This window comes from Polypterus senegalus, chromosome 9, assembly GCF_016835505.1.
Source record: "Polypterus senegalus isolate Bchr_013 chromosome 9, ASM1683550v1, whole genome shotgun sequence".
Classification (NCBI taxonomy): Eukaryota; Metazoa; Chordata; class Cladistia; order Polypteriformes; family Polypteridae; genus Polypterus; species Polypterus senegalus.
Window position 1 is genome coordinate 40,562,242 of NC_053162.1, and position 24,736 is coordinate 40,586,977.

The 24,736-nt window shown below is 38.0% G+C and overlaps 1 protein-coding gene across 1 annotated transcript in view; it reads right to left on the minus strand.

The window, feature by feature from the left end:
- The window catches only part of fhod1 (formin homology 2 domain containing 1), a 196,577-nt gene that overhangs the window by 59,199 nt on the left and 112,642 nt on the right, over nt 1-24,736 (minus strand). Inside the window, 2 exon segments of the mRNA XM_039762959.1 lie at nt 5,515-5,861; nt 14,458-14,601. Of these exon segments, the coding sequence (XP_039618893.1) occupies nt 5,515-5,861; nt 14,458-14,601 (491 nt within the window).

Here is a 24,736-nt window from a genome sequence, read left to right on the forward strand (position 1 = left end):
TAAATTTTCACCTCTTAATATTAAGAAACACTAAGGTTAAATGGCAAATAAATACCACAAAAAAAATGTGTGATTTATATGTACCTGTATGCTTCTAATACATGCTAAGAAACGTAAAGCCATCGTAAAGAACAATGATTGAAAAAAGTAGTTTTTTCTGAATGCACCTTGACTCCAAAACATTCAATAACACAGACAAGGTAGTAAAAAGCCACACTCCACTGCAAAGCTACAGATGATAATTTTACAACTTGCAAGATAAAAGATGCTGCAAAGAGAAGGACAGAAGTCAAAAAGTGGAGAGGGATAAATGTGTGTGTTTTGTGTAGTCAAAGTTGGCATCAAACAGCTGTGCACAAAGTAAAAATATATTACAGGTCACGGGTGAGTGGTCATTTTTAACTGGATTCTGTTGGTTTCTTATTTTAAAGCCACAATGACAACCATTGATTCAGACAGAGTGTAATTACTTCTGTTCTGCAATTGTAAAAGGAGTGTTAATAACCAAACTACAACTACAGAACCCAAGTTCAGTAAATAGTTAGGAATAAGCACATTTTTACAGCAAGCCAAAAGATTCTGAGAGGGGAGTATGTGCAAATTATTAATGGATAAAACTGAGGGCACAGAATACAAATAATGTTTTAATTACATGATATTTAGTTAAAACAAATTTTAAATGGGTAGCTTATATGCCTTATCTATTCCAATTCTGTGAAAAAAATTTATCTACATATCACAACCATCCAAATTCAAAAAGATGTGAAGACAGCAGAAACCTGGGTTTCTGTCCAAAAAAAAAGGCAAAAACTAGGCCAGGAAAAAAAGCCTGTTTGGCTCAGAGGTATTTACTAGACTCAAACTGTGGAAATATCATCAGTGAAGGTCACACGACATCCATATTGTTCTCCATATTCCTTCAATTAAGTACTTACCAAAACAGTGTCTAAATAACAACAACAAAGAGGAGGATGCTCTAAAGGTTATATGAGACAATGACTGCATTCTGCAGTATCTGTCAAGAAACCCTAAACACATTAATTTACATTGAGGAAAGAGATCTTTGAAGAAATTGGTCCTAAAATCTTAAGGACTAATGGCCCAAGCCAAACTAAGGCTTGAAATGATAGCCATCTTCTCAGCATATGATGATGGGGTTTGCTTGCTTACTCCTACCAAATAAGTTCTTTAACAGGTGACTCAAAATGAGCCCAACACCTTTCGAATCAATAAAAGTAAAATCTGGAATAAAAGACACTTCAAAATGTCCTTGATGAGTAATAAATAGTATCTTGGATGTATCAAGGCTGTATCTTGCCTGAAGGGGCCTGAGTTGCCTCGAAAGCTTGCATATTGTAGTCTTTCTAGTTAGCCAATAAAAGGTGTCATTTTGCTTAATTCATACCTAAATAGTGATACATGAATATAGCGCCGTTTAGAATGATATTTTGCATTACACTTTACAGAATCACAATGATTAGGCTAGCACTAGTTTGTGCATCAAACAAGCGTCAGGATGACTAGAGTTGTCAGCTATTTCCATCTCTTATTTTGTAAACTAAGTGGAGTTACAGTTACACCCCAAGGCAAACGCGCAAGTGAGGAGGGCCCCACATCCCTCCCTGCAGCCTGATGGGTCTCTCTCGGATTCGTGCTAATAAATCGGTAGCAAACTATGATACTTGGCACAATGAGAAAGTCACAAAATCAACGGAATGTTCAAGGAAATTATAGAAATAAATCTGATCTACTTCCGTTAAGTAGTTCTCTCGTGAAAAGCGGACCGAAATACAAATAAGTCTAAAAAACTATAAGAAATTTTGCGCTTGGACCAAGAAATTTTTAAAACCAGCACCTTTGGGACATGGGAAACCTACATTTCAAATCCTCATGGTTTGGGAGATTTTGTGATGAGTGAGTCAGTGGTATTTGATTTATACATACACATACATATATACATATATATATATATATACACATACATATATATATATATATACACATACATATATATATATATATACATATATATATATACATACATATACATTATATATAAACTGCTCAAAAAAATTAAAGGAACACTTTGAAAACACATCAGATCTCAATGGGAAAAAGAAATCCTCCTGGATATCTATACTGATATAGACTGGGTAATGCGTTAGGAACGAAAGGATGCCACATCGTTTGATGGAAATGAAAATGATCAACCTACGGAGCCCTGAATTTAAGACGCCCCAAAAATCAGAGTGAAAAAATTATGTGGCAGGCTAGTCCATTTTGCCAAAATTTAATTGCAGCAACTCAAAATTGTACGCATCACTTTGTATGGCCCCTGTGTTCTTGTATACATGCCTGACAACATCGGTGCATGCTTCTAATGAGATGACAGATGGTGTTGTGGGGGATCTCATCCCAGATCTGGACCAGGGCATCACTGAGCTCCTGGACAGTCTGAGGTGCAACCTGGTGGCATTAGATGGACCAAAACAATGTCCCAGAGGTGTTCTATTGGATTTAGGTCAGGGAAGTGTGGTGGCCAGTCAATGGTATCAATTCCTTCATCCTCCAGGAACTGCCTGCATACTCTCACCACAAGAGGCCAGGAATTGTCGTGAACCAGGAGCCACTGTACCAGCATAGGGTCTGACAATGGGTCCAAGGATTTCATCCCGATACCTAATGGCAGCCAAGGTGCCTTTGTCAAGCCTGTAGCGGTCTGTGTGACCCTCCATGGATATGCCTCCCCAGACAATCATTAACCCACCACCAAACTGCTCATGCTGAATGATGTTACAGGCAGCATAATGTTCTCCATGGTTTCTCCAGACCCTTTCACTTCTGTCACGTGCTCAGGGTGAACCTGCTCTCATCTGTAAAAAGCACAGGGCACCAGTGGTGCATCTGCCAATTCTGGTATTCTATGGCGAATGCCAATCGAGCTGCATGCTGCTGGGCAGTGAGCTCAGGGCCCATTAGAGGACATGGGGCCCTTGGGTCACCCTCATGAAGTCTTTCTGGTTGTTTGGTCAGAGACATTCACACCAGTGGCCTGCAGGAGGTCATTTTGTAGGGCTCTGGCAGTGCTCATCCTGTTACTCCTTGCCCAAAGGAGCAGATACTGGTCCTACTGATGGGTTATGGACCTTCTATGGCCCTCTTCAGCTCTCCTAGAGTAATTGCTTGTCTCCTAGAATCTCCTCCATGCCCTTGAAACTGTGCAGGGAGACACAGCAAACCTTCTGGCAATGACACGTATTGATGTGCCATCCTGGAGAAGTTGGACTACCTGTGCAACCTCTGTAGGGTCCAGGTATCGCCTCATGCTACCAGTAGTGACACTGACTGTAGCCAAATGCAAAACTAGTGAAGAAACAGTCAGAAAAGATGAGGAGGGAAAAATGTCAGTGGCCTCCACCTGTTAAACCATTCCTGTTTTGGGGGTCATCTCATTGTTGCCCCTCTAGTGCATCTGTTGTTAATTTCATTAACACCACAGCAGCTGAAACTGATTAACAACCCCTCTGCTACTTAACTGACCAGATTAATATCCCATAAATTTCATTGACTATGCTATACTCTGATTAAAAAGTGTTCCTTTAATTCTTTTGAGCAGTATATATATATATATATATATATATATATATATATACTGTATATAATACATATATATATTATACAGTGGTACCCCGGTATACGTCTGCTTTGGAATAAATCCAACTTGGTATACGTCCTGTTTAGAGGCGAAATATTTTGCTTGGTATCCAACCTTTGTTTGGAATACGACTCGTGTGCTAGAACAACACGTGTGGTATACCGGGCGCGCGGCTTCAAAAAAAAAAAAAGTTTTAACCTGTACAGTAATCCCTCACTATATCGCGCTTCGACTTTCGCAGCTTCACTCTATCGTGGATTTTATATGAAAGCATAACTAAATATATAACACGGATTTTTGCTGCTTCGCGGGTTCTGTGGACAATGTGTCTTTACTTCCTGTACATGCTTCCTCAGTTGGTTTGCCCTGTTGATTTCATACAAGGGACGCTATTCGCGGATGACTGAGAAGCTAACCAATCAGAGCACGCAATTAAGTTGAATGCAGTGTTAACCAGGAAGTCTCATCTCGCTCATTCAGCATCAACGTGTTTCGCTGTGTAAAGAGTTAACTTTTGTGCTCTGTACCTGTTGAAGCTCATCGAGAGAATGCCAAGAGTGTGAAAGCAGTAATCAGAGCAAAGGGTGGCTATTTTGAAGAAACTAGAATATAAAACATGTTTTCAGTTATTTCACCTTTTTTTGTTAAGTACATAAGTCCACATGTGTTCATTCATAGTTTTGATGCCTTCAGTGAGAATCTACCAATGTAAATGGTAAACACATTGAATGAGGAGGTGTTTCCAAACTTTTGGTCTGTGTGTGTGTTGAGACATACTGTACTACCTAATTTTTGTAAAGACTTCAAAAATGTAATACATTTGTAATCTAGATAAGGATAATACATCCATTGTACTCTTTATCCATTTATGTCTTACATACAGTAAGTTGCTTCCAGTTTACTTACCCTTATTATCTGATATACTCAAAGGTCTAGTTGGAACTTTACAAGCTTCACAAAAAAGTATAATATACATACTGTTTTATAGATTATCATTTGTATCACTATTTCAAATGTGAATCAAACACAAGTTAAATGAGGTTAAGGAAGGAAAAACAGAACAATGAATGAGACAAAATAATTCAACACACATAAAATAAAGAAGGCACAAAAACAAGCAAGAACACCTGCCATAAAAATCCATGCATAAGAAAACAAGCAATAAAGACAAAAAAAAATAAGAACAGCAGCAGCTACAATAATTGGATTCATGATTCAAGCACTTTTTCTTAAGGTCAATACAAGGATGCTAAACACAAAATGGGCATAAAGGTGTAACAGTTAGTCAAGAGAAGTCCTTTTGTTCAAATAAAAGGTCCACTAAACATTGAAACATTGTCAGCATAATCTCCTCTTTACTAATGATGGTACAGTTACCAAAATATAACAGTAATCTGGGAAAATTAACTGACCTAAATGAAAACATTTAAAAAATATGAATGAAGAAACACTAGCACAGTTTCAGTTTAGGAGAAAAGAAAAATCTAAAGTTGAACAAGACAAAGTGGACAAAAGATATAAAGACGCAACAAAAACATAAATACAAAAATCTGAAAAATCTTTATATATTGCCAAGGGTTTACTAGATGCTGGGTTTGGCCTGACATCTAATGGAAAAAGATAATTAAAATAAAATTATGGGCCCAGGTAAACCATGACAGCATCTCAAGAAATGTTTCTCAGGTTTGTTTAGCACAAGAAAGGATATTTTATATTGATTACTACAGGATGTATTCTTCATTAGACTATCAAAACATACAAAGTCAAGCACACTGCAAGATTCCAAAAATGCAAATTTACACTTGCTGATCTTTGACTATTACCACAGAAGCAAGGTCATCACTGAAGCATGCACTTACGTGAAGTGGGTAACACTATTAGAATTAGTGGACTGGACCCCTTTATGAGTGTCAAAGGCTGACAAAGAAGGGCTGGGGATTATGTCACTTAGTACTGGACTGGAAATCCTCTCTGCCCTCAAACTTGGCTTCTCAGTGGTTGGACTCCGTTCAGAATGCTTGCGAGAAGAATTTAAATAAATGGCGCCCGTCTCAACTTTCTCCTGCAATGCGACCTCTGGTTCATTCTGCCCTGAGGCTCTTCTGTGCTTCCGGGCATCATCTGCACTTGGAGTGAGTTTCCGTCGGTCCCTGCGAGTGTGTGGCAAAGACTGGTCTTGCTCTTCATCCTCATGTTTTAAAGCATTCTGGTGTTCCACACAAAAAAAAAAAAAAGTTTGTTATACATTTATAGATCATATGTATTTTACACCGAAAGGCTCTGAAAGAACAAGAAGCAAAACTTAAGAAAATTACATTTAATTGTTGTTAGAAATAATAATTAAACATAAATCACTCTATTCTTTAATATTATTGGGTCATTGGCAAAAGTGTAAAAAAAAAAAAAGTCACAGGTTTAAATCTGTTATCATAGCAAATTCTATTTTAAAAACTCTACAACAATTTAATACAGAATGCTAATGCTAGTAAGTGAACTTATGCTTTCAAGTTAATTACCTTATCTACTTGACCCACATTGCACCAGCATATACCTAAATGTACACTATAGGCAAGACCTAATTTTCTCATTTTCTAAAAGACTCAACATTGTTATGATGAAGATCGAGTGAAAACTTGGTGAAGGCTTAAATAAACTATGTTGCTTAAACTGTAATTTGGTTAAGTTGAAAGAGCTTCCTTGTCAGTGAAACGAAAAGTTATACAGCACCCACTTACTCATTCTCACAGGCCACATAAAATAGTTACAGATATCTAGTTTAACATATCATCCCTGATTTCAGTACTTCCAGGAGAATGTCATATCTAATTTTAGAACTTGGAAACTGTGGATTTCAAAATATAGTAAAAACTGAATAATGGTAGGATTTGCCAAGGAGGATTTTTTTTTTCTTCACAGCTTAGCAGAAGAATTGAAATATTACTGGCAGGAAAATGGTCTATAATTCTGAAACTCATCTTCTAGTCATGATCACAGTTAATTTTATTTTTCTTTTTTTTTACACAACCAGCTGAAATCTCTTCACAATTGATTCTTACTGCACTGACATGAAAATACTGAACTAACACTAAAAATAAGTAGTCTTTGTCCGCTTTTAGGGCATGCATGAGCTCTCCCCATTTTCTCTAAAACCTTTATCTAAATTCCATCTTTTTCACCAGGCCACCAATCAAAGTACATAAATATTTCTTTATGTATGTTAAACTGAAACAATTTATGTAAAAAGTTTATTTTAAAGAATTATATTTTTAGCTAACTCTCCAAGATTACGGACTTTATCATCATTAATAACGTGAACAACAGAAGTTGAGATAAAAAGTATACAGTAGAAAATCTGGTTTGTAAAAGTTAGCACTTTTTACCAAAGACTCTTATTTTAATAATTTTATTATTAATTTAATTTTATTTTCAAAAACCAGAATTCTACTCAGTCAAAACAAATAACTTAATGGATACAACTATTTGAATGTAAAAAAGAGACCCACAAAAAAAAAGCAGCACAAAACAACGTTCGACCCCAATCCTAACTAAAGACAAAAGCAAAAAAAATCTAAATTTTATAAATATGATAAAAAAGAATAATATGAGAATCAATCAAAGGCTCAGCAGGTTTACCTAAAATGATAATGAATACATGCCATGTTATAAAAAAAAACAAACTTTTGAATATATCCTTTAAGGGAGGACTTGATTTTTTCTAATTTGAGATAATATAGAACATCACTTACTCGGAGTTATAGAAAGTGGGTTAGAATTTTTCCAGAATTATTGAATGTATGGCACATATAGAACTACAGTGTATTTTGTGTATGGCCGAGTTGCCCTCCTTTTCTGAGATGCTAAGTGAAATGTCCCTTTCCCAGCATTCCCTAGGATCTTTGAAGGGTAAACTTACTGAAATATTTTGATATATTGTTGAAATGCTCTCCTGGTCTTCATCAAGACTACCAGAAATGGGCGTTGAGATCAATATGGGTGTCAGATGTAGCAAGTTCAATAGATTTATTAAAAAAAATTCTAATCAGCATATAGGAAAAAAGTGTGTAGCTCAAACGTTAAATTTGCAGCATATTTCTTCATAAGATGTAAATACACTGTATATATAAAGATCTCTAGATGTTTTAATCTAAAGAATTTTCCAAATGTTAAACACAGAGTAGTCTGAGAAGGTGGAACAGGCGGCTATGATGTACAGGAGCGATATACAAGAGCCTTTCTACCTTGAAATGTGTTCTGCATAGGTTCCATATTTTAAGTTGACAATAGTTACTATTGTATGGAGAACAAAGCAAGGCATACAAGGAATATCTACAACAGGATTTGATCTCCACTGCAAGCCAGGACACTGCTGATTTGAGAATTTCTGCCAGTTCCCAAGATTTTAATGCATGTGTTTTGTTTCAGCTAGGGTTTCTCCCCCAGCGGAGTTTCAAATTCTTGTTTAATATTGTTCTGTATTTTATTTATATGTATCTTTATTTTCCATGGGATTTGTGGACCCAAGAGACTATACCACCAGCCCATCAATGCCAGGGGCGGCCCTTAGCACTATAAAAATGAGGGCTCCTCACAGTTACTGGGAGTTCATTGGAATGTGCTAGGAAGTCTGCAAGTGTTTTTTAGTGTCTCTGCGTATATTTATTGTGTTTTCTGTATTTTTGACCTTCTGTTTTTTTTTAACTTGTCTTGGAATATTGTATTAGGAATTTTGTTCGCCTTTGCTGGCAACTCCTTTTTGTGCACCATGGAGCTTCATGTTATATCAGATTATGTTCATTAAGAATACATTTTTTATTTTATAAATATTCTACATGGGCCTCTGTGCTACTAGCCAGGGTTTCTTGATTTGATTATTCTGTTCAATGTGCATTTTGGAACTTTTTGGAATAAAACGTGCTTTGGGACTTTTGATCGGCACAATAGTATGAACACTTGTTGCCCAGTAGTAAAACTGAGAGGTAGTTACTGCCCTGCCACCTTCTGCTTTAGATCTTTTGTAGGCACTGCTGTTTCCAGATGAAAGATATTATAGTTGAGTGTAATTACCTAAAAATTGATTTTTTATGTATATAGGGATACTCTGGAATAGACAGAGCAGCACAGGGAGAATATTAGTTTTGACAGAATTAATTTTCCCTACTAAGGTGAGATGGAGGTTGTATTATCTTTTATCAGTGCCCGGGTCCTCTCCGAAAATATCTGTAAAATAATCCGTCTCTCCTGATTATGTACTTTTAATCCTAATTCTTTCCATAATGCCTTTCAAAGACATGATAACTCTGTAGCATACTCCTCCTTAAATGTGCACTGCATCAATACTTTAATAACCAACCTCAGTTCATGTAAAAAAAATTAAGACACTGCGGCATAAATGGGAATAAATTACCATTTCACCTTGAGATGTGCACTTTAGTAAAACTATAAAAAGACTATAGATTAAATAAAAAATCCACACAATGTGGCATTAACATGAAAAACTTAATTACCATTTCAAACAGCCATTTAGCGCTCCTATAATTCAGTTGTGCTCTTCAGAGACCTTAAATATGGCCATATTAAATGTTGGAGCATTAACCAACAGGAAGTTTTCCATCAATAATCTTATTAGTGATAGGAATTTCGACTTTATTAAAATAAGTGAAACATGGCTTAGCTCTGATGGTGCTGCTATAATTAATCAAATCTGTACCTCTGAATTACAGCTTTACTAATGCGCTTCACCAAGGTAAGAAAGGCAGCGGTTTAGCAAATATTTATTTGAGTTGGCTAAAGTGTAAAGATGCAAGGTTTGGTACATTTGCATCTATTGAGTACCTTGCCGTTGTTATTCAAGGAGCTTCTCAGTCTCTAGTATTGTCTGTACTGTATATAGACACCCGTTTATTATGCCTGCCTCTGTGGCGCAATAGAACCAGCTGCTGACTGGCAATCAAAAGGTCGCGAGTTCAATCCTGCACCACTCCATTTTGAGAAGTAAATTGCTCTTAGTCTTACTATTTTAGAATAAAAACATACATTTGATTTCAGTCTGTAACAGCTGGTGTAATGTATGATACTTGTAAAGGTTAGCTTTTTTTTTTTTTTTTATTTACATTACACATGTATTTTTTGAGCATGTCCGTGCCAAATAAATAACATATGTTTTGAAGAAATAATTTTATGACACGAATTTACCTTTATTTATTTACTTACTTCCTAAAGCCTAAAGTCACAAGTAGTGTGCAGAGGGCATGCTCAAAACTGTGTGTAATGCCACGAAAAGTGCTTGCTGACACTTTAGTATGCAAGCAATGGTATGTGCATTCTTGCTCCGATGTAGAAGGGAGCCGAGTTTACCTCTGTTACAGCGCGTCTATGTGAAAACAGCAGTGTCAGATGCGGGGGTGGGGTTTGTTTGGGCTCGTGAACGCGGCCGAGATAATAAAACTGACAAAAAAAAAAATAAATAAATAAAAAACACAAACAAACAAAGCTAACCTTTACAAGTATCATAAATTACACCGGCTGTTACAGACTGAAATCAAATGTATGTTTTTATTCTAAAATAGTAAGACTAAGAGCAGTTTACTTCTCAAAATGGAGTGGTGCAGGATCGAACTTGCAACCTTTTGATTCCCAGTCAGCAGCCGATTCTATTGCGCCAGAGGCAGTCATAATAAATGGGTATCAATGTTGCATGTTAAAGCGGCTTTTTGTGTCTGCAGTTATATTTTTGAATAAAAGCGCAATTGTTGTGTTAGATTTGTAGCTTTTGTGAAAGTATTTCTTTGATACTTCAGGCTTCATACATTATTATAGTTTATGCATACATTTTGTCATCTACTACTAGAATATAAAAAACGTTTCTGTTTTAACAATGTGTTTACAAAGATTACTGTAGAAACGGAACAGACATGAAATGCGTGTGTTCCAAACAACAATCTATTATATCCACTCAAACTCCACTTCACACCCAGAAAATCAGTCAAGGCATGAGCTGGGAGAAGTTTGTGCACGTTCTAAGTCCGTGGGGGGATGGAATAGCCAGCTGCTTGCAGCCTGATTTTTATCAGCACATTTAGATGACAAAAGACGCTGGTGGAGAGCTGGGAGCGATTTTAAGAAGCGATTTAAGGTGGGACGGATTTACGAGTTTTTTCGTAGGCTCTGGTAATTCTAGTGTTAAATAATTTCACTTCATCCTATATTTCAGAATGCCTCTCACCTTACACTCCAAATCTTACCCTCAGATCTTCAAATGAGTGTCTGCTTATAACTCCAACAGCTAAATTTAATGAAGTGGTGAGGCGGTCTTCTGCTGTTATGCACCTAAAATCTGGAATAGCTTAACAGATTGAAATTCGTCAGGCTAATAAGGTGGAGCAAAACTGCTAAAAAATACATTTTAATATGGCTTTCTTATAGCTTCGTTTCAGTATAACCCTGCTATTTCTGTATATGCATATAATTATTGTTTTTATTATGGCTCCACAACACCATATTAACCCCTACTTTTCTGCTGTTCTTTTTCCGGGTTTCTGTGGTGGCAATCTGCACCACCACCCCCCCCTGAACAAGACACCATGTAGTCCCGACATTGATGGATTGAAGGCCAAATGTCCACATGACCATCATGTAATTCTTCCATGTGAAGCCTGAAAACCATGAGGACTGATTTAGATCATTTATGTTAGGTAGAATGCCCAGTGGATAGAATTTTTTCCTTCAGCCCTCAGGAAATTTTTTTTGCTATTATTATTTTCAGTCTTCCTGGCCACCGGACCTTACTTTATCCTTTGTTACTTAGTATTGCCTAATCTTATTTTTAGATTTTTTCTTTTTTCTTTCATCATCTAGTAAAGCAGTTTGAACTATGTCATTTGTATGAAAACATACTATATACATAAATGTTGTTGTTTGATTTTATCCATACTACCAAAATTCTAGTGGAAGAGATCTTCATATTTGCTTGTAAAGATTCTTTTAGAAAATGTTAATTTCATACATTCCCAGAATATATGGCCTAAAGAAGATTGGTTGAATGTCTCAACACATCTTCAACCCCCATATTGCTTCTTTTTATTTAAAATTCAACTGATTCAAAAACTAAACTCTACTTGTAGGTAGAAAACGTTTCAAACAATGGGTATAACAATCAACAACTCTGAAATATGACAGTATCAGTCCAAACACAATGTGAAATAACTGGAACTAAACACATATTTAATGTGAATATGTCAAATCTAATTAGCAGTAAGGTTAAAATACCCACAGCTAAAGAACACAGTTTACTAGGATAATTTAGACTAGACAAAAAACACACTGAAAAAAATGTATGAAGACAAAATGAAATTAGTACAACTGGAAAAAGAAAAACACCTCCAATTGTATCAAATCTCTGTACTTGCATTGTGCCTCGGGATGATGTGTTGCTAGAATATTTAGTTATTTGGTAAACCTTCTTGAGCATTATGGGGATGTAGGGGACCAGAGCAGTTGTTGGCACATGGCAAGTACCAACTTAGACAATATACCAGGCCATCACAGAGCATACTGTAGCCAGTTTACAGTTGTCAGATAAGATTGTGTTCAAAATAATAGTAGTCCGATATCACTAACGTGATCAATCGCTTCTTTCGGTAGAAATTATACTTCTACATGCCAAATAATGTACTAGTAGGTGTGACCCAACAGTCATAACATGCATGCTGCAGATTCTGTGCAATTGAATCATTAATTGAATGGGCATGTTCAAAATAATAGCAGTGTGGAGGTCATTCATTCTGTGAAAAAAACAGGTGTCAATTACGGCCCTTATTTAAGGTTATAGTGCATTTCTCTCCGAAAACCTGAATAAAATGAGTCGTTGCATCAGAAGAACAGCGTACTTTAATTAAAAAGTTAATGGGAGAGGGGGAAACAAAGAAGCACTGAAACTGAGCCTGCTCAGCTAAAATAATCGCAAATGCTTAAAAATGGCAACCAAATCCTGAAAGATGTATAATAAAACAGAAAACTACCATTCGAATAGATCGAAGAATTACCAAAATGGCAAAGACTCAGCCAATGATCAGCTCCAGGAAGATCAAAGGCGGTCTAAACTTACCAGTGAGTACTGTTACAATTAGAAGACGCCTATGTGAAGCCAAGCTATCAGCAAGATGCCCCCACAAAGTCCCAATGAAAGGAAAAAAATAAAAAAATCAAAAGGTGCTGAAGAGGTTACAATTTGACAAAGAACATATTGACTGGCCTAAAGAGAAATGTTGCAACATTTTGTGGACTGATGAAAGCAAGAATGTTCTTCTTGGGTCTAGGGGTCACAGACAGATTGCGAGACAACCTCCAAACACTGAATTCAAGCCGCAGTACACTATGAAGACAGTGAAGCAAGCATCATGATATGAGGATGCTTCTCATACTATGGTGTTGGGTCTATTTATCACATACCAGGGATTACGAATCATTTTGAATACCTCAAAATACTAGAAAAAGGTAATGTTGCCTTATACAGAAGAGGAAATGTCTTTGAAATGGGCGTTTCAACAAGTCAACAACCCCAAACACACCAATAAACAGGCAAAATCTTGGTTCCAGACCAACAAGATTGATGTTATGGAGTGGTCAGCCCAATCCCAGGACCTTAATCCAATTGAATACTATTTCTGAGGCAAAACCAAGCAATGCAGAAGAACTGTGGAATGTAGTCTAATCATCCTGGGCTGGAATACCTGTTCACAGGTTCCAGAAGATGGTCGACTCCATGCAATACAGATGTGCACCAGTTCTCAGAAACAGTGGTTATACAACTAAACATTAGTTCAGTGAAGGAAAGCAAAATCTTGAAACATTTTTCAGTTTACACAGTGAATATTCGAGTTTGTAAAGAAGAATGCAGACAATGCTATTTTTGAACAGCCTAATATTCCCTTTTCTTCACTTTCTGTAAAGGAATAAAACAAATTTGATCAATTTTTCTTCATGTTATGATTTGGAATAGAATGTGCAGTGTCCCCAATGCTTTTGCAAGTATGGAAATAAAAGCTATTATAAGGATTTTGAGCTTTATTCGCTTTTTTAAACACACTGCTATTCTGAACACAACTGTACTTGAACATTAACACAGACCTTCTCGAAACCTGCATTTATCAGACTCACTAGTTCTTACAATACAGTGAAAGAACGTATGACCACAATTGCTGCGGAAGAGTCATCCATCTTTCAAACAGCAGCAGAACGTACATGTTGTATACCAAAAATATCACTGCTTGGAGCCAATGTTTAACAGAGTTCAAATTTTTTTAAGGTACAAGGAAGTAAATAAAAAAAAGAATCTTGCACTGATACATTATAGTGGTATTGTCCCTAGCCTTGCATGCAGGGTAAGACTTTCTGGTAATAGCATAATAGAATATAGAATCCATGCGTTCTTATTTTTCCTTTTTCTTTATTTGTTAAAAATCTTAATCCTACGCCATAGGTAATACCATATCTGAATAAGCAAAATTAATAACCATTTTAGGTTATGTGACATTAGCCCCAGAAAACAGGTATTTATTTTCACTAAACTAAGAACAGTATTCTTGCAAACAGTGGGCCATATAATTAGACCAATGTGACAAATCATCATAGAATCCTTCAACATACTAGCAGAGCTGGCAATACTATAGAATTTATTAACTCTTGCTCTGGCATTTATCCACCTAGGAGCTAAACAAAAACAACAAAATATCTCTACAGAGATTGCAAGAATGATAGTTAGATTTCTCAAATGCATGTTACCTGCAAGGATTTGAATTTCTTACCTCATAAATAGTGAACTGATGCTTCAAATCCGGGTCTGCTCCTTTACCTCTGAGATGTCGCTGAATGATAGCTTCCATACCTTGTTTTTCCAGACAGTCTGTAACATCATAGAAAGAATCCTGGTCTGGGAGGACAGCCAGAGTCTGCTCATGACAAGTGAGAAAAGGGGTTATATTGTAATTTTATAGTACTTGCTTGGTGTTTCCAAATATCACACTTGTTAAGCACATTTAGGTTGTACTAAGAATTAGCAGTGTTGCCAAATGTGTCCCAGGGGTGCCACGCAAACTAAAGCTGCTGGATACAAATGTTAACATTTTGAGACAGCCATCCTTTATCCTACAAAATAAGCAAATCCAATGATGAACAAGATATTTATTTGAGATGTTTTGTTGAAATTATGCAGCAGTAGAAATAAATTCAAATGAACTGAGAAATCTAAAATTTTCAGCTCATGCAGCACTTTTCTTAGTTGAATGCATATAGTTTTTAACAAAAATGCACTGCACTGTTGAGGCAGTAATTATACTTACATCATTCACTTTAAAATGTTCAACACAGATTAACGATTTTGGCTTATAATAATCTCTTTATTCATTTGCCCAGACTACTTTCTGGTTCCTGCTCTCTCTCTTTCAATTTTTTCTCTCTCTTCCTCATTCAACCCTGAAAATTCAGTATATCACACTCCCTGCCTAACGTTGGGGAGCCAAAGTTTAATTCTATTTGTTTTACTGATTACAAGACATATTCAGTTTATTTTGCATAGTACTCTTCAATCAGTGTAAGCACAAAGCACTGTGATAAATTCAAAGGTAGAAACTTCAGAAATTACTAATGACATATTTGTACATCTTTTGCAGGCAGCTCATACAAAACAGAATTCTTCCCACTAAAACTGACTTTACAGAGATGGCCACACTAAGTGCCATGGTGATGGACTTTTTTTTTTTTATTATTATTAACTTCACTAATGCTGGTCAGTTCCCTTCATTGGAATATGAACCTGAAACTTCAGTGCTTTATTACTTCTCCTGCAGGGCCCATGAAATCAAGTTAATACCTTAGTGATCTAAAGACATCATGTGGAGTTAGAGATAGAACAATGAACATAATGCCTCACACAGTTCCAGGAATCCGCTTTTTTTAACCAAATCTTTATTGAAAGACACAAAAAGACCAACATCTTAGTGAAATCAAAAGCCAATTTTACATATAATAAAATGAGCACCCTATACCCAATGCTCACACTCCCAACAAAGAACCCACATTTCATTTCCAACCTAGCTACCATCTGTAGAGTCCACCCGAGTGTAGCTGAATTATTTTGGTTTCCACCCACACATTCTAAAAGACATCTGTGATAGTTTAAATGGCAACAGTAAATCTTCTTGGTGCGTGATAAGTGGATGAGTTTGTTAATGCTTTCTGTGATGAACTGCCATCCTGTCCAGTTTTCCTATCTTGTGTACATTACAGTATGATTTAGTGTTTTCTGTTTAATTATAATGTAATTCCCTGAGGAAGATTTTGATCTGTGTTATACAGTACCAGTTTTCCCAAGTACCCTTTACCACAGTCATGGAAAGATTATGTGAAAAGTTATGCAAAGAATGATGCATATTTTATGCCTACAAAGTGGACAGCTTTTCAGCCAATGCCAACCTAATTTATCCCAGTGTTGTGAAGGTGTAATAGAAAGTTGAACAGACAAAAAAAACAAAAACAAAAAACAGTGACCTTCTTCCTTTGGAAACTATGACCCCACTCAATGTAATCATTTGACATATGGTGATTTATGCTCTAAAAGTACAGTTCCTTCTTTCGTGCATCTGCATAAAACAGGGTTCACATTTCTACAAACAGCAAAAAAGACATGTTCCAAGGATCAGTTGTAGGTAGGAAGCTTTCTATATTTACTCTTTTTTAGACTATAGTGCGTTTAGGAAGCAAGGGAGGAAGAATAAACAGGAAGACAATTGTAATTTATAAATACTAATAACAAAAAGTAGATATAAACATTAAAAAGTGCAATTGTGTTTCAAATATCAATGTGTATCACTTGGCCATTTTAACCTAGTGGTGTGTCATTGTTTTTAGTATATATGTATGTGTCTGTTGAGGTGGAAAATATACAGATAAACCATGAAGGAAAATTTATGTGCATTACTTTGCATCAACCTATGCTCAACAACCATTCTGTCTTATTTCCTACATACATACTCATTGTGGGGCAGCACGGTGGCGCAGGGTAGCATTGCTGCCTTGCAGTTAGGAGACCCGGGTTCGCTTCCTGGGTCCTCCCTGCGTTGTGTTTGCATGTTCTCCCCGTGTCTGTGCGAGTTTCCTCCGGGTACCCCCACAGTCCAAAGACATGCAGGTTAGGTGCATTGGCAATTCTAAATTGTCCCTAGTGTGCGCATAGTTTATGTGTGTGCCCTGCGGTGGGCTGGCGCCCTGCCCGGGTTTGTTTCCTGTCTTGCTCCCTGTGTTGGCTGGGATTGGCTCAGGCAGACCCTGTAGTTAGGATATAGCGGGTTAGATAATGGATGGATACTCATTGTGTAGCTGTGTGCTGTATAATCAACCAACCATAACTGTGTCTGATAATTTACTATGCAAACATTTACTTTAGCTTTGTTAACGGTAAGAATTACTGATATGTCAGACTTAAAGCATCTTCTTCTGTGATTATGTTTACAATAATACCTGTGTGTATATTATATATATGTGTGTATGTATATATATACACACACACATATATACATATACACACATATAAACATACATACATACACACATACAGTGGGATGCAAAAGTTTGGGCAACCTTTTTAATAGTCATTATTTTCCTGTATAAATCGTTGGTTGTTACGATAAAAAATATCAGTTAAATATATCATATAGGAGACACACACAGTGATATTTGACAAGTGAAATTAAGTTTATTGGATTTACAGAAAATGTGCAATAATTGTTCAAACAAAATCAGGCAGGTGCATAAATTTGGGCACCACAAAAAAGAAATGAAATCAATATTTAGTAGATCCGCCTTTTGCAGAAATTACAGCCTCTAAACGCTTCCTGTAGGTTCCAATGAGAGTGTGGATTGTGGTTGAAGGTATTTTGGACCATTCCTCTTTACAAAACATCTCTAGTTCATTCAGGTTTGATGGCTTCCGAGCATGGACAGCTCTCTTTAACTCACACCACAGATTTTCAATTATATTCAGGTCTGGGGACTGAGATGGCCATTCCAGAACGTTGTACTTGATCCTCTGCATGAAGGCCTTAGTGGATTTTGAGCAGTGTTTCGGGTTGTTGTCTTGTTGAAAGATCCACCTCCGGCGCAGCTTCAGCTTTGTCACTGATTCCTGGACATTGGTCTCCAGAATCTGCTGATACTGAGTGGAATCCATGCGTCCCTCAACTTTGACAAGATTCCCAGTCCCTGCACTGGCCACACAGCCCCACAGCATGATGGAACCACCACCATATTTTACTGTAGGTAGCAGGTGTTTTTCTTGGAATGCTGTGTTCTTTTTCCTCCATGCATAACGCCCTTGTTATGCCCAAATAACTCAATTTTAGTTTCATCAGTCCACAGCACCTTATTCCAAAATGAAGCTGGCTTGTCCAAATGTGCTTGAGCATACCTCAAGCGGCTCTGTTTGTGCTGTGGGCGGAGAAAAGGCTTCCTCTGCATCACTCTCGCATACAGCATCTCCTTGTGTAAAGTCGCGAATGGTTGAACGATGCACAGTGACTCCATCTGCTGCAAGATGATGTTGTAGGTCTTTGGTGCTGGTCTGTGGGTTGACTCTGACTGTTCTCACCATTCGTCGCTTCTGTCTATCCGAAATCTTTCTTGGTCTGCCACTTGAGCCTTAACTTGAACTGAGCCTGTGGTCTTCCATTTCCTCAATATGTTCCTAACTGTGGAAACAGACAGCTTAAATCTCTGGGACAGCTTTCTGTATCCTTCCCTAAACCATGATGGTGAACAATCTTTGTCTTCAGGTCATTTGAGAGTTGTTTTGTGACCCCCATGTTGCTACTCTTCAGAGAAAATTAAAGGAGGAGGGAAACTTACAATTGACCCCTTAAATACTCTTTCTCATTATAGGATTCACCTGTGTATGTAGGTCAGGGGTCACTGAGCTTACCAAGCCAATTTGAGTTCCAATAATTAGTTCTAAAAGTTTTGGAATCAATAAAATGACAACGGTGCCCAAATTTATGCACCTGCCTGATTTTGTTTGAACAATTATTGCACACTTTCTGTAAATCCAATAAACTTCATTTCACTTCTCAAATATCACTGTGTGTGTCTCCTATATGATATATTTAACTGACATTTTTATCATAACAACCAAAGATTTATACAGGAAAATAATGACTATTAACAAGGTTGCCCAAACTTTTGCATCCCACTATATATATATATATATACACATACTGCTCAAAAGAATTAAAGGAACACTTTTTAATCAGAGTATAGCATAAAGTCAATGAAACTTATGGGATATTAATCTGGTCAGTTAAGTAGCAGAGGGGGTTGTTAATCAGTTTCAGCTGCTGTGGTGTTAATGAAATTAACAACAGATGCACTAGAGGGGCAACAATGAGATGACCCCAAAACAGGAATGGTTTAACAGGTGGAGGCCACTGACATTTTTCCCTCCTCATCTTTTCTGACTGTTTCTTCACTAGTTTTGCATTTGGCTACAGTCAGTGTCACTACTGGTAGCATGAGGCAATACCTGGACCCTACAGAGGTTGCACAGGTAGTCCAACTTGGTGGTATTGATGGCACATCAATACGTGTCATTGCCAGAAGGTTTGCTGTGTCTCCCTGCACAGTCTCAAGGGCATGGAGGAGATTCTAGGAGACAAGCAGTTACTCTAGGAGAGCTGGAGAGGGCCATAGAAGGTCCATAACCCATCAGCAGGACCAGTATCTGCTCCTTTGGGCAAGGAGGAACAGGATGAGCACTGCCAGAGCCCTACAAAATGACCTCCAGCAGGCCACTGGTGTGAATGTCTCTGACCAAACAACCAGAAAGACTTCATGAGGGTGACCAAAGGGCCCCATGTCCTCTAATGGGCCCTGAGCTCACTGCCCAGCAGCATGCAGCTCGATTGGCATTCGCCATAGAATACCAGAATTGGCAGATGCACCACTGGTGCCCTGTACTTTTTACAGATGAGAGCAGGTTCACCCTGAGCACGTGACAGAAGTGAAAGGGTCTGGAGAAGCCATGGAGAACATTATGCTGCCTGTAACATCATTCAGCATGAGCAGTTTGGTGGTGGGTTAATGATTGTCTGGGGAGGCATATCCATGGAGGGTCACACAGACCGCTACAGGCTTGACAAAGGCACCTTGGCTGCCATTAGGTATCCGGATGAAATCCTTGGACCCATTGTCAGACCCTATGCTGGTACACGACAATTCCTGGCCTCATGTGGTGAGAGTATGCAGGCAGTTCCTGGAGGATGAAGGAATTGATACCATTGACTGGCCACCACACTTTCCTGACCTAAATCCAATAGAACACCTCTGGGACATTATGTTTTGGTCCATCCAATGCCACCAGGTTGCACCTCAGACTGTCCAGGAGCTCAGTGATGCCCTGGTCCAGATCTGGAAGGAGATCCCCCACAACACCATCTATCATCTCATTAGAAGCATGCACCGATGTTGTCAGGCATGTATACAAGAACACAGGGGCCATACAAAGTGCTGCGTACAATTTTGAGTTGCTGCAATTAAATTTTGGCAAAATGGACTAGCCTGCCACAATTTTTTCACTCTGATTATTGGGGCGTCTTTGAATTCAGGGCTCTGTAGGTTGATCATTTTCATTTCCATCAAATGATGTGGCATCCTTTTGTTCCTAACACATTACCCAGTCTATATCAGTATAGATATCCAGGAGGATTTCTTTTTCCCATTGAGATCTGATGTGTTTTCAAAGTGTTCCTTTAATTTTTTTGAGCGGTTTATATATATATATATATATATATATATATATATATATATATATATATATATATATATGTGTGTGTGTGTGTGTGTGTAGCGCAGACACAGACAGGTAGACATGTTTAAAACACCTAACACACGTTTATTTACTGACTTCATATTTACAAAAGTGCCACACAACCCCAAAACTCCAGGCCTCACAACGCTTTTTGTCTCTCTCTTCAGGTCGCCTCCTGTCCTCTCCTCCAAGACCTTGTCTCGTCCTCCTGACTCCAGCCATCAAACAAACAGAGGGAAGGGGCCCCTTTTATCTCCCCCTGAACGTGTTCCAGGTGCCTCCCGATCAGCTTCCACCAGCACTCCCCTGTGTGGCGAAGTACAGGATGCGCACCCGGAAGCACACCAGGTGTCCCTGGTCTTCTTCCCCCCCAGCACTTCCGGGTGTGGCAGAAGTGCTGAGGGCCAGGGCTCCAAAGGCATTGGGGCACCCCCTGTTGGTGACCACGGGCCCCTATAGGGTGGAGCTTACAAGCTCAGTTCCCTTGGTCAGTGGGTACGGAAAGTATTCAGACCCCCTTCAATTTTTCACTTTTGTTATATTGCAGGCATTTGCTAAAATCATTTAAATTAATTTTTTCCCTCATTAATGTACACACAGCACCCCATATTGACAGACAAAAAAAAAATTTTTGAAATTGTTGCAGATTTATTAAAAAAGAAAAACTGAAATATCACATGGTCCTAAGTATTCAGACCCTTTGCTCAGTATTTAATAGAAGCACCCTTTTGAGCTAATACAGCCATGAGTCTTCTTGGGAAAGAGGCAACACGTTTTTCACACCTGGATTTGGGGATCCTCTGCCATTCCTCCTTGCAGATCCTCTCCAGTTCTGTCAAGTTGAATGGTAAACGTTGGTGTACAGCCATTTTTAGGTCTCTCCAGAGATGCTCAATTGGGCTTAAGTCAGGGCTCTGGTTGGGCCATTCAAGAACAGTCACAGAGTTGTTGTGAAGCCACTCCTTCGTTATTTTAGCTGTGTGCTTAGGGTCATTGTCTTGTTGGAAGGTAAACCTTTGGCCCAGTCTGAGGTCCTTAGCACTCTGGAGAAGGCTTTTGTCCAGGATATCCCTGTACTTGGTCACATTCATCTTTCCCTCGATTGCAACCAGTCGTCCTGTCCCTGCAGCTGAAAAACACCCCCATAGCATGATGCTGCCACTGCTATGCTTCACTGTGGGGACTGTATTGAACAAGTGATGAGCAGTGCCTGGTTGTTTCCACAGATACCGTTTAGAATTAAGGCCAAAAAGTTCTATCTTGGAGTTTGCTAAGACACCTGAAGGACTCTGAGATGATGAAAAATAAGATTCTCTGGTCTGATGCAAGATAGAACTCTATGGATTCTGGCACCCCCAGCAACAGCTGCTCACTGTGAGCAGCTGTTGCTGGGGGTGCCAAAATCCATCGAGGAAGAAAAATGAAAAACGGATGACTCTTGCTCTTACGTGCACTTACTGTAGTGCTGCGGGGGTATTATGAAGTATCGTATTTGTTCAAGTTCTATTTAAATTTTAAATATAAGTAATTTTTTATTTCTGTCGACTAAATAGAACCTACTTCTATCCAAATTCGAGCTATTGAGCTGTCGCCTGCCTGACTGGATATGTCACCCTCGCATCGCTCTTACTTTTTTACCGTTCATGTAATCCTGGCTAGTCGCGAAAAAATTAGAACATGGAAGGAGGATCACACTGATATGGCTTTACCAAAATAATTATTGATGGCGAATAAAGTATCCATTATTCATAAAGCTTTAATTGGTGATAAACCAAGGGGGTGCGAGGGTAAAACCAGGGATGAACAACTTCCTTTCTACTGCACCCACAGCTGCGACACACATAAAAAACATCAATAATAACTCATAAACGTGCAGTATCATTTAGGAAAATCAGAACATTTTACTCACCAAAAATTCGGATTATTTGTAAACAAAATCCATCGTCCTCGCTTTCCTCAAAAACAGTTCAATTACTCTGTAGTACGGATTATCGGAGCGCTTCAGTTCCATCAAAACCTCACTTTCTATCCCCATCGAAGCTAATGGTGAAAGGCGAACCCGCCCTATGGTATTCCTGGCATAAGTTTGAATTCGCTTTAGGGCTTAAAATGTCCGCTCGACAGAAGCAGTGTACACGGGAATGCTCACCGCCAAATATACCAATGTGAACAGCCGCCCCATGCTCTCATTCAGATTTTTCTGATGAAGGAAGTCAAGGAGATCAGTGGGAGATTTTCCTGAAAAATCATCCATAGAATACATTACAGTCAGTTCCGATTTAAGCCGAGACAGATCCAAAAGCGCTCCATGGCTGTTGTGTTAAAGTGTAGAAGGCTGCATGCATGAAATTTTTCTTGTATTCCCGAAAGTTTTGGGGCTCGAGGAGTGTGACAAACATCAGGCTTTCATGGTCTTGAAATCTGGTCTGTGTCTGGCAAATAATATTGTCCAGAATCCTGCAATGGAGTTGTCCGTAGTGCATGCGACGATCTTTCGCTCGGAGCGTTTATGGCGCATTCAATGGCGTCGTAGACTTCCTCATATCGGCTTCTATCCAATCAATGGGTCTGAATACGGCGACGTTGCCGTACGCCTGCTAAAGGGCCCTACTGACACCAACTCAAAATCTGATTGTCCGTCCTTTCTCCTTGCTTTGCGGTTCTCTGTTTTATTGTTCGTTTATTATGATTGTTATAGTTATTGCGTAGCTATTTTAGACTTAGTTTACTGTTCAGATGCCCATTTCCTTTATTTAATCTGTGGGCTCTCCGCTATTTTTTTGTTCCTTTATTACGATTATAGTTATTTATTGATTCCCTTCTTTGGCTGACTGCCTGCCCATATAAGGCGCTCCGCTGTTTTTTTTGTGAAGCAGCGTTTACACAGCTTCTCCACTGTTTTATAAACAAATGCCATATAAGGCCGTTTTTCCTTGCTTCGCCAACTAAGCAGCCTTTTTATTTAATCTACGGGTTCTCCGCCGTTTTATTGTTGGGGGCTCTTCCTTCTTTTCTACGTAATGCGGTCATAGTCAGTTCATGTGATTACGTGGGAGGCGTGATGATGTCACACGAAACTCCGCCCCCACGGCTTTCGAGCTCAACTCCATTACAGTAAATGGAGAAAAAATATAATATATAATACATACATATACATATATATATACATACACATACATATATACTAGACATTAAGCCCATTACAATAACGGGCGCTAGAACAGTAGTGCATAAACATTAGTAGGAACAGTCTATATTAAATGGCAAGGGACCCTGACCTCATTCTGTTTCTTGTCTTAATTTTTTTTTTTTTTGTCAAAAATATATTTTTGCAAGAAGCCTAAAGTAAAATAATAATAAAAAATGAAATAGAAACGTATGACAATACAGTAAATATAATTAATATTGCCTTAGTGTAAACCTTTGTAACAATCTGTAATAAACAAAATCTGAAGAAGATATTTAGGAAAAATTTTCTATTTTTTTACCTCATGAAATTTTTCTATATTTTCTTTATAGACAACATTTCTTGCAAATATTCTGTCTGAGTTTGGCAAGAGTTTGCCTTGTTCAGGACCATCTACAACCTTGACAACAACATCTGGAAAACTTCTAACTCTTGATAATGCAACATATAAAACTGACCATGGCTGAATACTGGTTCTGGCAAGTAAATGCCAACTTTTTGTAAGGTTTGCTCTTCTGAGTCTCTCTCCTTTAGTGTTTTTCTGACGCTCATTTTCTTTTTCTTCAATCGATCTATTTGTTCGTATTTTTTTTTTTTTGTCTTTCAGCCTTTCTTTTGTTGATGTTTACTTGTTGAGCTGACCGTTCTTCCAGGAGATGTTACTTATATAGGATTTGATTGTCTGTCTTTTGTCCTACTTGATGCGTCCATTTTTTTGGGTGGCATGTTGTTAGTAGATATGTCCTTAATATTTTCTCTTACAGTAATACTGGCTTGTATGTGGCTGTAATATGCGCCAGATGCATCTTGCAAGCCACTGTAAACCGTAGTTACCTACTTCACTAATTGTTCTACACTGAATTAAGAATGAGTTGAGGATGAGCAATGAGATTGGTATTGCAAATAAATCAGTGGGATGTTGCACCAGCTGTGTGCTTTGTGTCTTATTAATTGCAATGTAATTTAGAAAATAAGAAAAGCATGTTTTTAGTCACATTATGTACGTCACCTCATAATATTCATTTGCTTTAACCAGTTAATATAC